This window comes from Oncorhynchus nerka, linkage group LG27, assembly GCF_034236695.1.
Source record: "Oncorhynchus nerka isolate Pitt River linkage group LG27, Oner_Uvic_2.0, whole genome shotgun sequence".
Taxonomy (NCBI): domain Eukaryota; kingdom Metazoa; phylum Chordata; class Actinopteri; order Salmoniformes; family Salmonidae; genus Oncorhynchus; species Oncorhynchus nerka.
The window spans coordinates 100,270,059-100,283,225 of NC_088422.1; the positions used below are offsets into that span (position 1 = coordinate 100,270,059).

Genomic DNA, 13,167 nt, shown 5'->3' on the forward strand with positions numbered 1-13,167 from the left:
GCAATATTCATGAATGGTTGAATAGAGGTTTGAATAAATATTTCTCAATATGTCAAGTTTGAAGAAACGTCACTCGAAGTCCTCGGGAGAATCAGGCGTCCACGAAGAAGAGTTTTCCCCGATTGGAGGCAGTGCGCTCACCAACCCAACTGGCAGAAAGAAGAGTCAAATTGGCAGCATCTCCGGGGAGAACACAGTTGAACTGAAAATAACTATAACTATTGAATGGTGTTGCTATCATCGTGGGTAATATCATCGGTTCGGGGATATTCGTGACACCTATCGGGGTAGTGAAGGAAGCTGGTTCTGTCGGATTGTCGTCGATCATTTGGGCAGTGTGTGGGTTGTTCTCGACAGTGGGGGCCCTGTGCTATGCTGAATTAGGGACCACCCTCTCCAAATCTGGTGGAGATTATGCCTACATTCTTGAGGTCTATGAGTCTCTTCCTGCATTCCTAACACTCTGGATAGAACTGCTGATCATCCAACCTTCTTGTCTGTACATCATGTATCTGCTACTTATTAACTCCAACCCGTCTTCCCCTGCTCTCCAGGACCAGAGCATGTATCTGCTACGTATTAACTCCAACCCGTCTTCCTCTGCTCTCCAGGACCAGAGCATGTATCTGCTACGTATTAACTCCAACCCGTCTTCCTCTGCTCTCCAGGACCAGAGCATGTATCTGCTACGTATTAACTCCAACCCGTCTTCCTCTGCTCTCCAGGACCAGAGCATGTATCTGCTACGTATTAACTCCAACCCGTCTTCCCCTGCTCTCCAGGACCAGAGCATGTATCTGCTACGTATTAACTCCAACCCGTCTTCCTCTGCTCTCCAGGACCAGAGCATGTATCTGCTACGTATTAACTCCAACCCGTCTTCCTCTGCTCTCCAGGACCAGAGCATGTATCTGCTATGTATTAACTCCAACCCGTCTTCCTCTGCTCTCCAGGACCAGAGCATGTATCTGCTACGTATTTACTCCAACCCGTCTTCCTCTGCTCTCCAGGACCAGAGCATGTAGCTACATTGATCGCCTGCCAGTGTATATGTAAATCAGTTTGCTTTATAAAATACATATCTTATCTCTAGACTTTGAATGAACCTACGTTGAACCTAGTATTTCCTGTCTGGTTGCATCAGCTACAGCTACGCTTCATAAACGACAGGTGTAGGTAGACTAACAGTGAAACACGTCTCAAATCCCACGCTTCGTTAACGACAGGTGTAGGTAGACTAACAGTGAAACACGTCTCAAATCCCACGCTTCGTTAACGACAGGTGTAGGTAGACTAACAGTGAAACACGTCTCAAATCCCACGCTTCGTTAACGACAGGTGTAGGTAGACTAACAGTGAAACACATCAAATCCCACGCTTCGTTAACGACAGGTGTAGGTAGACTAACAGTGAAACACGTCTCAAATCCCACGCTTCGTTAACGACAGGTGTAGGTAGACAGGTGTAGGTAGACTAACAGTGAAACACATCAAATCCCACGCTTCGTTAACGACAGGTGTGTAGGTAGACTAACAGTGAAACACATCAAATCCCACGCAGGTTGTTAACGACAGGTGTAACAGTAGACTAACAGTGAGGTAACTAACGTCTCAAATCCCACCCTTCGTTAACGACAGGTGTAGGTAGACTAACAGTGAAACACATCAAATCCCACGCTTTAAACGACAGGTTAATGACAGGTGTGGGGCAAAAAGGTAGACTAACTTAAAAAGTGAGAGGCCTGTAATTTTCATCATAGGTACACTTCAACTATGACAGACAAAATGAGAAAAATCACATTGTAGGACATTGTAGGATTTTTTATGAATTTATTTGCAAATTATGGTGGAAAATAAGTATTTACCAACAATGCTGAGAGAAAGTAGAGAAATAATGGATAAGTAAAACATGTAATAATAAATACACGATGAGTAACGATAACTCTGCTCTATACATGGGATACCACGATGAGTAACGATAACTCTGCTCTATACAGGATGATGAGGTAACTCTGCTCTACACGGGATACAGTGAAACGATAACTCTGCTCTATCGGGATCAAAGTCGATAACTCTGCTCTATACACGGGATACCACGATGACACGATAACTCTGCTCTATACACGGAATACTAACAGTGAGTAACATAACTCTGCTCTATACACGGGATACCACGATGAGTAACGATAACTCTGCTCTATACACGGGATACCACGATGAGTAACGATAACTCTGCTCTATACACGGAATACCACGATGAGTAACGATAACTCTGTACACGGGATACCACGATGAGTGATAACTCTGCTCTAACGGGATACCACGATGAGTAACGATAACTCTGCTCTATACAGGATGTAAGATAACTCTAACAGTGAAACACATACACGGGACAGTGGGGATACCAAAACGATAACTCTGCTTTATACACGGGATCAGTAACGATAACACCAATTGATAACTCTGCGGGATACCAGTTCGGGATCCCACGATGAGTAACGATAACTCTGCCAAGATACCACGATGAGTAACGATAACTCTGCTTTATACACGGATACCACGATGAAACGATAACTCTGCTTTATACACGGGATACCACGATGAGTAACGATAACTCTGCTCTATCGGGATACCACGATGGTACGATAACTCTGCTCTAACGGGATACCACGATGACGATAAGACGGGAAAATGAGACGAAAATCACATTGATAACTCTGCTCTATAGGATACATTGTAAGATAACTCTTTTTTATGATAATTTATACACGGGATAACGATGGTGGATAAAATAAGATAATTTACCGATGAACGATAATACACGGGCGATGAGTAAGATAACTCTGATAACGGGATACCACGATGAGTAACGATAACTCTGCTCTATACAGATACCACGATGAGTAACGATAAACGGGATACCATGTAACGATAATAACGGGATACCACGATGAGTAACGATAACTCTGCTCTATACACGGGATACCACGATGAGTAACGATAACTCTGCTTTATACACGGGATACCACGATGAGTAACGATAACTCTGCTCTATACACGGGATACCACGATGAGTAACGATAACTCTGCTCTATACACGGGATACCACGATGAGTAACGATAACTCTGCTTTATACACGGGATACCACGATGAGTAACGATAACTCTGCTCTATACACGGGATACCACGATGAGTAACGATAACTCTGCTCTATACACGGGATACCACGATGAGTAACGATAACTCTGCTCTATACACGGGATACCACGATGAGTAACGATAACTCTGCTCTACACGGGATACCACGATGAGTAACGATAACTCTGATACACGGGATACCACGATGAGTAACGATAACTCTGCTCTACACGGGATACCACGATGAGTAACGATAACCACGGGATACCACGATGAGTAACGATAACTCTGCTCTATACACGGGATACCACGATGAGTAACGATAACTCTGCTTTATACACGGGATACCACGATGTGCAGGGGTACGAGGTAATTGAGGCACAGTTGAAATCTGAAGTTTACATACACCTTTGCCAAATACACTTAAACCCAGTTTTTCACAATTCCTGACATTTAATCCTAGTAAAAATTCCCTGTCTTAGGTCAGTTAAGATCACCACTTTATTTTAAGAATGTGAAATGTCAGAATAATAGTAGAGAATTATATATTTAAGCTTTTATTTCTTTCATCACATTCCCAGTGGGTCAGAAGTTTACATACACTCAATTCGTATTTGGTAGCATTCCCTTTAAATTGTTTAACTTGGGTCAAACGTTTTGGGTACCCTTCCACAAGCTTCCCACAATAAGTTGGGTGAATTTTGGCCCATTCCTCCTGACAGAGCTGGTGTAACTTGAGTCAGGTTTGTAAGCACCCACTTTTTCAGTTCCGCCCACAAATCTTCTATAGGATTGAGGTCAGGGCTTTGTGATGGCCACTCCAATACCTTGACTTTGTTGTCCTTAAGCCATTTTGTCACAGTATGCTTTTGTCACAGTATGCTTGGGGTCATTGACCCATTTGCGACCAAGCTTTAACTTCCTGACTGATGTCTTGAGATGTTGCTTCAATATATCCACTTAATTTTCCCCCTCATAACGCCATCTATTTTATGAAGTGCACCAGTCCCTCCTGCAGCAAAGCACCCCCACATGACGCTGCCACCCCTGTGCTTCACAGTTGGGATGGTGTTCTTCAGCTTGCAAGCCTCCCCCTTTTTCCTCCAAACAGAACAATGGTAATTATGGCCAAACAGTGCTGTTCTTGTTTCATCAGACCGGAGGATGTTTCTCCAAAAAGTAAGATCTTTGTCCCCATGTGCAGCTGCAAACCGTAGTCTGGCTTCTTTACGGCGGTTTTAGAGCAGTGGTTTCTTCCTTGCTGAGCAGCCTTTCAGGTTATGTCGATATAGGACTCGTTTTACTGTGGATATAGATACTTTTGTGCCTGTTTACTCCAGCATCTTAACAAGGTCCTTTGCTGTTGTTCTGGGATTGATTTGCACTTTTCGCACCAAAGTAGATTCATCTCTAGGCGACAGAACGTGTCTCCTTCCTGAGTGGTATGACGGCTGTGCGGTCCATGGTGTTTATACTTGCGTACTATTGTTTGTACAGATGAACATGGTACCTTCAGACATTTGGAAATTGCTCCCAAGGATGAACCAGACTTTTGGAGGTCTACAATTTTTTTCTGAAGTCTTGGCTGATTTCTTTTGATTTTCCCATGATGTCAAGCAAAGAGGCACTGAGTTTGAAGGTAGGCCTTGAAATACATCCACACGTACACCTCCAATTGACTCAAATGATGTCAATTAGCCTATCAGAAGCTTCTAAAGCCATGACATCATTTTCTGGAATTTTCCAAGCTGTTTAAAGGCACAGTCAACTTAGTGTATGTAAACTTCTGACCCACTGGATTTGTGATACAGTGAATTTTAAGTGAAATAATCTGTCTTATAAACAATTGTTGGAAAAATGACTTGTGTTATGCACAAAGTAGATGTCCTAACCGACTTGCCAAAACTATTGTTTGTTAACAAAGAAATGTGTGGAGTGGTTGAAAAGCGAGTTTTAATGACTCCAACCTAAGTGTATGTAAACTTCCAACATCAACTGTATCTACAATTCAAAATGTACAATACAACATGTATAATACCAAAATACAACAAGATTACAATGTCTGTGTGTATAGAGTGTGTGTGTGTGTGTTTGCACGTGTCTGTACCCCAGTGTGCGTGTGTGTGTGTGTGTGTGTGTGTGTGTGTGTGTGTGTGTGTGTGTGTGTGTGTGTGTCTGTGTGTGTGTGTGTCTATGTGTGTGTGTGTGTGTCTGTGTGTGTGTGTGTGTGTGTGTGTGTGTGTGTGTGTGTGTGTGTGTGTGTGTGTGTGTGTGTGTGTGTGTGTGTGTGTCTATGTGTGTGTGTGTGTGTGTGTGTTCACAGTCCCTGCTGTTCCATAAGGTGTATATTTATGTGTTTTCTAAATGATTCTACTGCTTGCATCAGTTACCTGATGTGGAATAGAGTTCCATGTAGTCATGGCTCTATGTAGTACTGTACATTACAAACGGATGCCCTTAGGACAGCAATTATTCTAGCCAGGTGGAAGGAACCAGCCGTCCTGTCTCATTGCCGTGTTCATCATTCTGTTTTACTGTGAAATGAAATAGAATGGTGAACGCAGCGATCAGGCTGGTTCCAACAGGCTAGCAATCCTCCCCTAACCTGAGAAATAAACCTGTCTGTCTGTCTGTCTGTCTGTCTGTCTGTCTGTCTGTCTGTCTGTCTGTCTGTCTGTCTGTCTGTCTGTCTGTCTGTCTGTCTGTCTGTCTGTCTGTCCGTCTGTCTCAGTGCTCTTGACAGCAGTAAACTGCTGGAGTGTGAAGGCTGCCACACGGGTCCAGAATGTCTTCACTGCAGCTCCTCGCTCTGGTGCTCATCATCATCCTCGGCTGTGTGCAGATTGGCAGAGGTGAGAAGTAGACACACAGACAGACTGAAGTGCTAGATACACACACACACACACACACACACACACACACACACACACACACACACACACACAGAAGTGTTGAATAAGAGTTTTTGTTTCGATCTGTCTGTGATATCTTCTTCTACTGTCAGTCACAAACGTTCATCTCTTTCCAGGAGGGACGGAGGGTCTTTGCCCAGAGAACGCATTCGAAGGGACAAGGACGGACGTTGGCAGCTTTGGGTTGGCCCTGTACAGTGGCATGTTTGCCTACGGAGGCTGGTAAGTAGGGAGGAGGAGGCTGGTAAGTAGGGAGGAGGAGGCTGGTAGGTAGGAAGGTATGGAGGGAGGAGGAGGCTGGTAAGTAGGGAGGAGGAGGCTGGTAGGTAGGTAGGGAGGTAGGTAGGGAGGTAGGTAGGGAGGTAGGTAGGGAGGGAGGGAGGGAGGGAGGGAGCTGGTAAGTAGGGAGGAGGGGACATAACTAGTGTTTGGGATAAATCTGTGTATCTGGCTCCCAGACCCAGATTAAACCTAGTCCTGGACTACAGAACACTTCTCTTAGTCTGGTCCAGTGTCTATGTATTCATTAGCATTTTAAACCACTAAAATATCTGTCTAGTTTGAATAAATAACAAACATTGCAAAGTAAGCTAGGTGGATGAAGAGGTCACCTGTAGACATGATGAATACAGCACTGTTCATAATGGTATAGGTCCTACTATCTGTCTGGCATCTCTAGTACAGTGGTTCATAATGGTATAGTGTCTACTGTCTGTCTGGCATCTCTACTGCAGTCGTTCATAATGGTATAGGGTCTACTGTCTGTCTGGCATCTCTACTGCAGTGGTTCATAATGGTATAGGTCCTACTGTCTGTCTGGCATCTCTACTGCAGTCGTTCATAATGGTATAGGGTCTACTGTCTGTCTGGCATCTCTACTGCAGTGGTTCATAATGGTATAGGGTCTAATGTCTGTCTGGCATCTCTACTGCAGTGGTTCATAATGGTATAGGTCCTACTGTCTGTCTGGCATCTCTACTACAGTGGTTCATAATGGTATAGGTCCTACTGTCTGTCTGGCATCTCTACTACAGTGGTTCATAATGGTATAGGTCCTACTGTCTGTCTGGCATCTCTACTACAGTGGTTCATAATGGTATAGGTCCTACTGTCTGTCTGGCATCTCTACTACAGTGGTTCATAATGGTATAGGTCCTACTGTCTGTCTGGCATCTCTACTACAGTGGTTCATAATGGTATAGGGTCTACTGTCTGTCTGGCATCTCTACTACAGTGGTTCATAATGGTATAGGTCCTACTGTCTGTCTGGCATCTCTACTACAGTGGTTCATAATGGTATAGGGTCTACTGTCTGTCTGGTCCATCTCTACTACAGTGGTTCATAATGGTATAGGTCCTACTGTCTGTCTGGCATCTCTACTACAGTGGTTCATAATGGTATAGGTCCTACTGTCTGTCTGGCATCTCTACTATAGTGGTTCATAATGGTATAGGGCCTACTGTCTGTCTGGCATCTCTACTACAGTGGTTCATAATGGTATAGGGCCTACTGTCTGTCTGGCATCTCTACTACAGTGGTTCATAATGGTATAGGTCCTACTGTCTGTCTGGCATCTCTACTACAGTGGTTCATAATGGTATAGGCCTACTGTCTGTCTGGCATCTCTACTACAGTGGTTCATAATGGTATAGGGTCTACTGTCTGTCTGGCATCTCTACAACAGTGGTTCATAATGGGTACTGTCTGTCTGGCATCTCTACTACAGTGGTTCATAATGGTATAGGCCTACTGTCTGTCTGGCATCTCTACTACAGTGGTTCATAATGGTATAGGGTCTACTGTCTGTCTGGCATCTCTACTACAGTGGTTCATAATGGTATAGGCCTACTGTCTGTCTGGCATCTCTACTACAGTGGTTCATAATGTTCATAATGGTATAGGTCTACTGTCTGTCTGGCATCTCTACTACAGTGGTTCATAATGGTATAGGCCTACTGTCTGTCTGGCATCTCTACTACAGTGGTTCATAATGGTATAGGTCCTACTGTCTGTCTGGCATCTCTACTACAGTGGTTCATAATGGTATAGGCCTACTGTCTGTCTGGCATTTCTAGTACAGTTAAGTGAAACAATTTATTTTATTTTGTTTTTTTTCACAGGAATAATTTAAATTTAGTCACAGAAGAGATGATTGAGCCGCACAAGTAAGTCACCTGTAATGCACTATATATATATACACGGTTATGTACAAAATGAGTAGCAAACTAAATAGCACAGTTGGTTAGTTAGGCCATAAAACGTCAGCCATCGCCTCTATACGGTAGACTAGGGTGCCATTTTAGATGTTCTCCTCCCCGTCACCTGTTACCATGGCGACAGGGAAGGAGGAAGTTTACATTTGACCTTTTCCTTGACCCTTGTTTCGTGTGTGTGTGTGTGTGTGTGTGTGTGTGTGTGTGTGTGTGTGTGTGTGTGTGTGTGTGTGTGTGTGTGTGTGTAGGAACCTGCCGCCGCGTGCCATCGTGATCTCCCTGCCCATGGTGGCGGTGGTGTATGTCCTTACTAACCTGGTCTACTTCACCACCATCAGCCTTGAGGAGATGGTGGCTTCAGAGGCCGTGGCAGTGGTGAGACTACGAGCATGATGACCACGAGCACACACACACACACACACACACACACACACACACACACACACACACACACACACACACACACACACACACACACACACACAAACACACAGACACACACACACGCTAGCACCCAAACCAAACACACAGACACACATATACACACACACACACACACACACACGCTAGCACATACACACACACACACGCTAGCACACAAACCAAACTCACAGACACACACACACACACGCTAGCACACAAACCAAACACACAGACACAGACACACACACACACACGGTAGCACACAGACCAAACACACAGACACACACACACGCTAGCACACAGACCAAACACACAGACACACACACACACACACGCTAGCACACACACATATACACGCTAGCAAACACACACACACACAGACACACACACACACACACACACACACACACACACACACACACACACACACACACACACACACACACACACACACACACACACACACACACACAGACAGGTACACAGACAGGTACACAGCCTTGCATAAGTATTCACCCCCTTGGTGTTTTTCCCATTTTGTTTCATTACAACCTGTAATTTAAATGTATTTTTTATTTGGATTTCATATAATGGACCGACACAAAATAGTCAAAATTGGTGATAAAATTTGTAAAAAAAAATGTTTAATAAAAATGTAAACAAATATGTAGATGGGAAAGTGGTGTGTGCGTATGTTTTCACCCCCTCTGCTGTGAAGCTCCTAAATCAGATCTAGTTTAACCAATTACCTTCAGAAGTCACATAATTAGTTAAATAAAGTCCACCTGTCTGCAATCGAAGTGTCACATGATCTGTCACATGATCTCAGTATATATACACCTGTTCTGAAAGGCCCCAGGGTCTGCAACACCACCAATCAAGGGGCACCACCAAGCAAGGGGCTCCACCAAGCAAGGGGCACCACCAAGCAAGGGACACCACCAAGCAAGGGGCACCACCAAGCAAGGGACACCACCAAGCAAGGGGCACCACCAAGCAAGGGGCACCACCAAGCAAGGGGTACCACCAAGCAAGGGGCTCCACCAAGCAAGGAGCACCACCAAGCAAGGAGCACCACCAAGCAAAGGGCACCACCAAGCAAGGAGCACCACCAAGCAAGGAGCACCACCAAGCAAGGGGCACCACCAAGCAAGGGGCACCACCAAGCAAGGGGTACCACCAAGCAAGGGACACCACCAAGCAAGGAGCACCACCAAGCAAGGGGCACCACCAAGCAAGGGACACCACCAAGCAAGGGGCACCACCAAGCAAGGGACACCACCAAGCAAGGGGCACCACCAAGCAAGGGGCACCACCAAGCAAGGGGCTCCACCAAGCAAGGGGCACCACCAAGCAAGGGGCTCCACCAAGCAAGGAGCACCACCAAGGGACAACCAAGCAGGGACACCACCAAGCAAGGGGCTCCACCAAGCAAGGGCACCACCAAGCAAAGCAAGGAGCACCACCAAGCAAGGGGCACCACCAAACAAGGGGCACCACCAAGGGACACCACCAAGCACCAGGGGCACCACCAAGCAAGGGGCACCACCAAAAGGGCACCACCAAGCACCACCAAGGGGCACCACCAAGCAAGGGCACCACCAAGCAAGGGCACCACCAAGCAAGGGCACCACCAAGCAAGGGCCACCACCAAGCAAGGGGCACCACCAAGCAAGGGGCACCACCAAGCAAGGGGCTCCACCAAGCAAGGGGCACCACCAAGCAAGGGGCTCCACCAAGCAAGGAGCACCACCAAGCAAGGGACACCACCAAGCAAGGGACACCACCAAGCAAGGGGCTCCACCAAGCAAGGGCAAGGGACACCACCAAGCAAGGGGCACCACCAAGCAAGGGGCACCACCAAGCAAGCGGCACTATGAAGACCAAGGAGCTCTCCAAACAGGTCAGGGACAAAGTTGTGGAGAGGTACAGATCAGGGTTGGGTTATAAAAAAATATCTGAAACTTTGAACATCCCACGGAGCACCATTAAATCCATTATTAAAAAATAGAAAGAATATGGCACCACAACAAACCTACCAAGAGAGGGCCGCCCACCAAAACTCACGGACCAGGCAAGGAGGGCATTAATCTGACAGGCAACAAAGAGACCAAAGATAACCCTGAAGGAGCTGCAAAGCTCCACAGAGGAGATTGGAGTATCTGTCCGTAGGACCACTTTAAGTCGTACACTCCAGAGAGCTGGGCTTTACGGAAGAGTGTCCAGAAAAAAAGCCATTGCTTCAAGAAAAAATAAGCGAACACGTTTGGTGTTCGCCAAAAGGCATGTGGGAGACTCCCCAAACATATAGAAGAAGGTACTCTGGTCAGATGAGATTAAAATTGAGCTTTTTGGCCATCAAGGAAAACTCTATGTCTGGCACAAACCCAACACCTCTCATCACCCCAAGAATACAATCCACACAGTGAAGCATGGTGGTGGCAGGATAAGGCTGTGGGGATGTTTTTCATCGGCAGGGACTGGGAAACAGGTCAGAATTGAAGGAATGATGGATGGAGCTAAATACAGGGAAATTCTTGAGGGAAACCTGTTTCAGTCTTCCAGAAATGTGAGACTGGGACAGAGGTTCACCTTCCAGCAGGACAATGACCCTAAGCGTACTGCTAAAGCAACACTTGAGTGGTTTAAGGGGACATTTAAATGCATTGGAATGGCCTAGTCAAAGCTCAGACCTCAACCCATTTGATAATCTGTGTTGATAATCTCCCCCAAAAAAATCCATTTTAATTCCAGGTTGGGAGGCAACAAAATAGGAAAAATTCCAAGGGGGGGTGTGAATACTTTCGCTAGACACTGTATATGCACACACACACCTCGCAGCCCACTCACCTCACAATATAACCTTCTAAAGTCAATACACACAGGTCAATTTACATGCAGTTACTGGGCACCTGTTTGTAATAGACTTCTCTCCATCTTTCTTTCTGTCAGGTTGTTTTTGGTAGGTTCACGAGAAGGTCACCTGCCCATTCTGTTGTCCATGGTCCACCTGATCCTGCTCACCTCTCAACCTTCACTCATCTTCACCGTGAGTCCTGTCATTCTCATTCAGTTGTCCATGGTCCACCTGATCCTGCTCACCCCTCAGCCTTCACTCATCTTCACCGTGAGTCCTGTCATTATCATTATCATTCTGTTGTCCATGGTCCACCTGATCCTGCTCACCTCTCAACCTTCACTCATCTTCACCGTGAGTCCTGTCATTATCATTCAGTTGTCCATGATCCACCTGATCCTGCTCACCCCTCAATCTTCACTCATCTTCACCGTGAGTCCTGTCATTATCATTATCATTCTGTTGTCCATGGTCCACCTGATCCTGCTCACCTCTCAGCCTTCACTCATCTTCACCGTGAGTCCTGTCATTATCATTATCATTCTGTTGTCCATGGTCCACCTGATCCTGCTCACCTCTCAACCTTCACTCATCTTCACCGTGAGTCCTGTCATTATCATTATCATTCTGTTGTCCATGGTCCACCTGATCCTGATCCTACTCACCCCTCAGCCTTCACTCATCTTCACCGTGAGTCCTGTCATTTCATTCTGTTGTCCATGGTCCACCTGATCCTGCTCACCTCTCAACCTTCACTCATCTTCACCGTGAGTCCTGCCATTCTCATTCTGTTGTCCATGATCCACCTGATCCTGCTCACCTCTCAACCTTCACTCATCTTCACCGTGAGTCCTGTCATTATCATTATCATTCTGTTGTCCATGGTCCACCTGATCCTGCTCACCTCTCAGCCTTCACTCATCTTCACCGTGAGTCCTGTCATTATCATTATCATTCTGTTGTCCATGGTCCACCTGATCCTGCTCACCTCTCAACCTTCACTCATTTTCACCGTGAGTCCTGTCATTGTCATTCTGTTGTCCATGATCCACCTGATCCTGCTCACCTCTCAACCTTCACTCATATTCACCGTGAGTCCTGTCATTATCATTATCATTCTGTTGTCCATGGTCCACCTGATCCTGCTCACCTCTCAGCCTTCACTCATCTTCACCGTGAGTCCTGTCATTATCATTATCATTCTGTTGTCCATGGTCCACCTGATCCTGATCCTACTCACCCCTCAGCCTTCACTCATCTTCACCGTGAGTCCTGTCATTTCATTCTGTTGTCCATGGTCCACCTGATCCTGCTCACCTCTCAATCTTCACTCATCTTCACCGTGAGTCCTGCCATTCTCATTCTGTTGTCCATGATCCACCTGATCCTGCTCACCTCTCAACCTTCACTCATCTTCACCGTGAGTCCTGTCATTATCATTATCATTCTGTTGTCCATGGTCCACCTGATCCTGCTCACCTCTCAACCTTCACTCATCTTCACCGTGAGTCCTGTCATTATCATTCTGTTGTCCATGATCCACCTGATCCTGCTCACCCCTCAGCCTTCACTCATCTTCACTGTGAGTCCTGTCATTATCATTCTGTTGTCCATGATCCACCT

At 45.9% G+C, this 13,167-nt stretch overlaps 1 protein-coding gene across 1 annotated transcript; it reads left to right on the top strand.

The window, feature by feature from the left end:
• Positions 1 to 5,858: 5,858 nt before the first annotated feature.
• LOC135565427 (uncharacterized) lies at positions 5,859 to 12,851 on the top strand. The gene is made up of 5 exons (XM_065012467.1): positions 5,859 to 5,990; positions 6,167 to 6,272; positions 8,172 to 8,216; positions 8,513 to 8,639; positions 11,640 to 12,851. Exons 1-5 carry the CDS (start codon positions 5,924 to 5,926, stop codon positions 12,849 to 12,851), a joined length of 1,557 nt encoding a protein of 518 aa, XP_064868539.1. The 5' UTR covers positions 5,859 to 5,923.
• Positions 12,852 to 13,167: the final 316 nt, after the last annotated feature.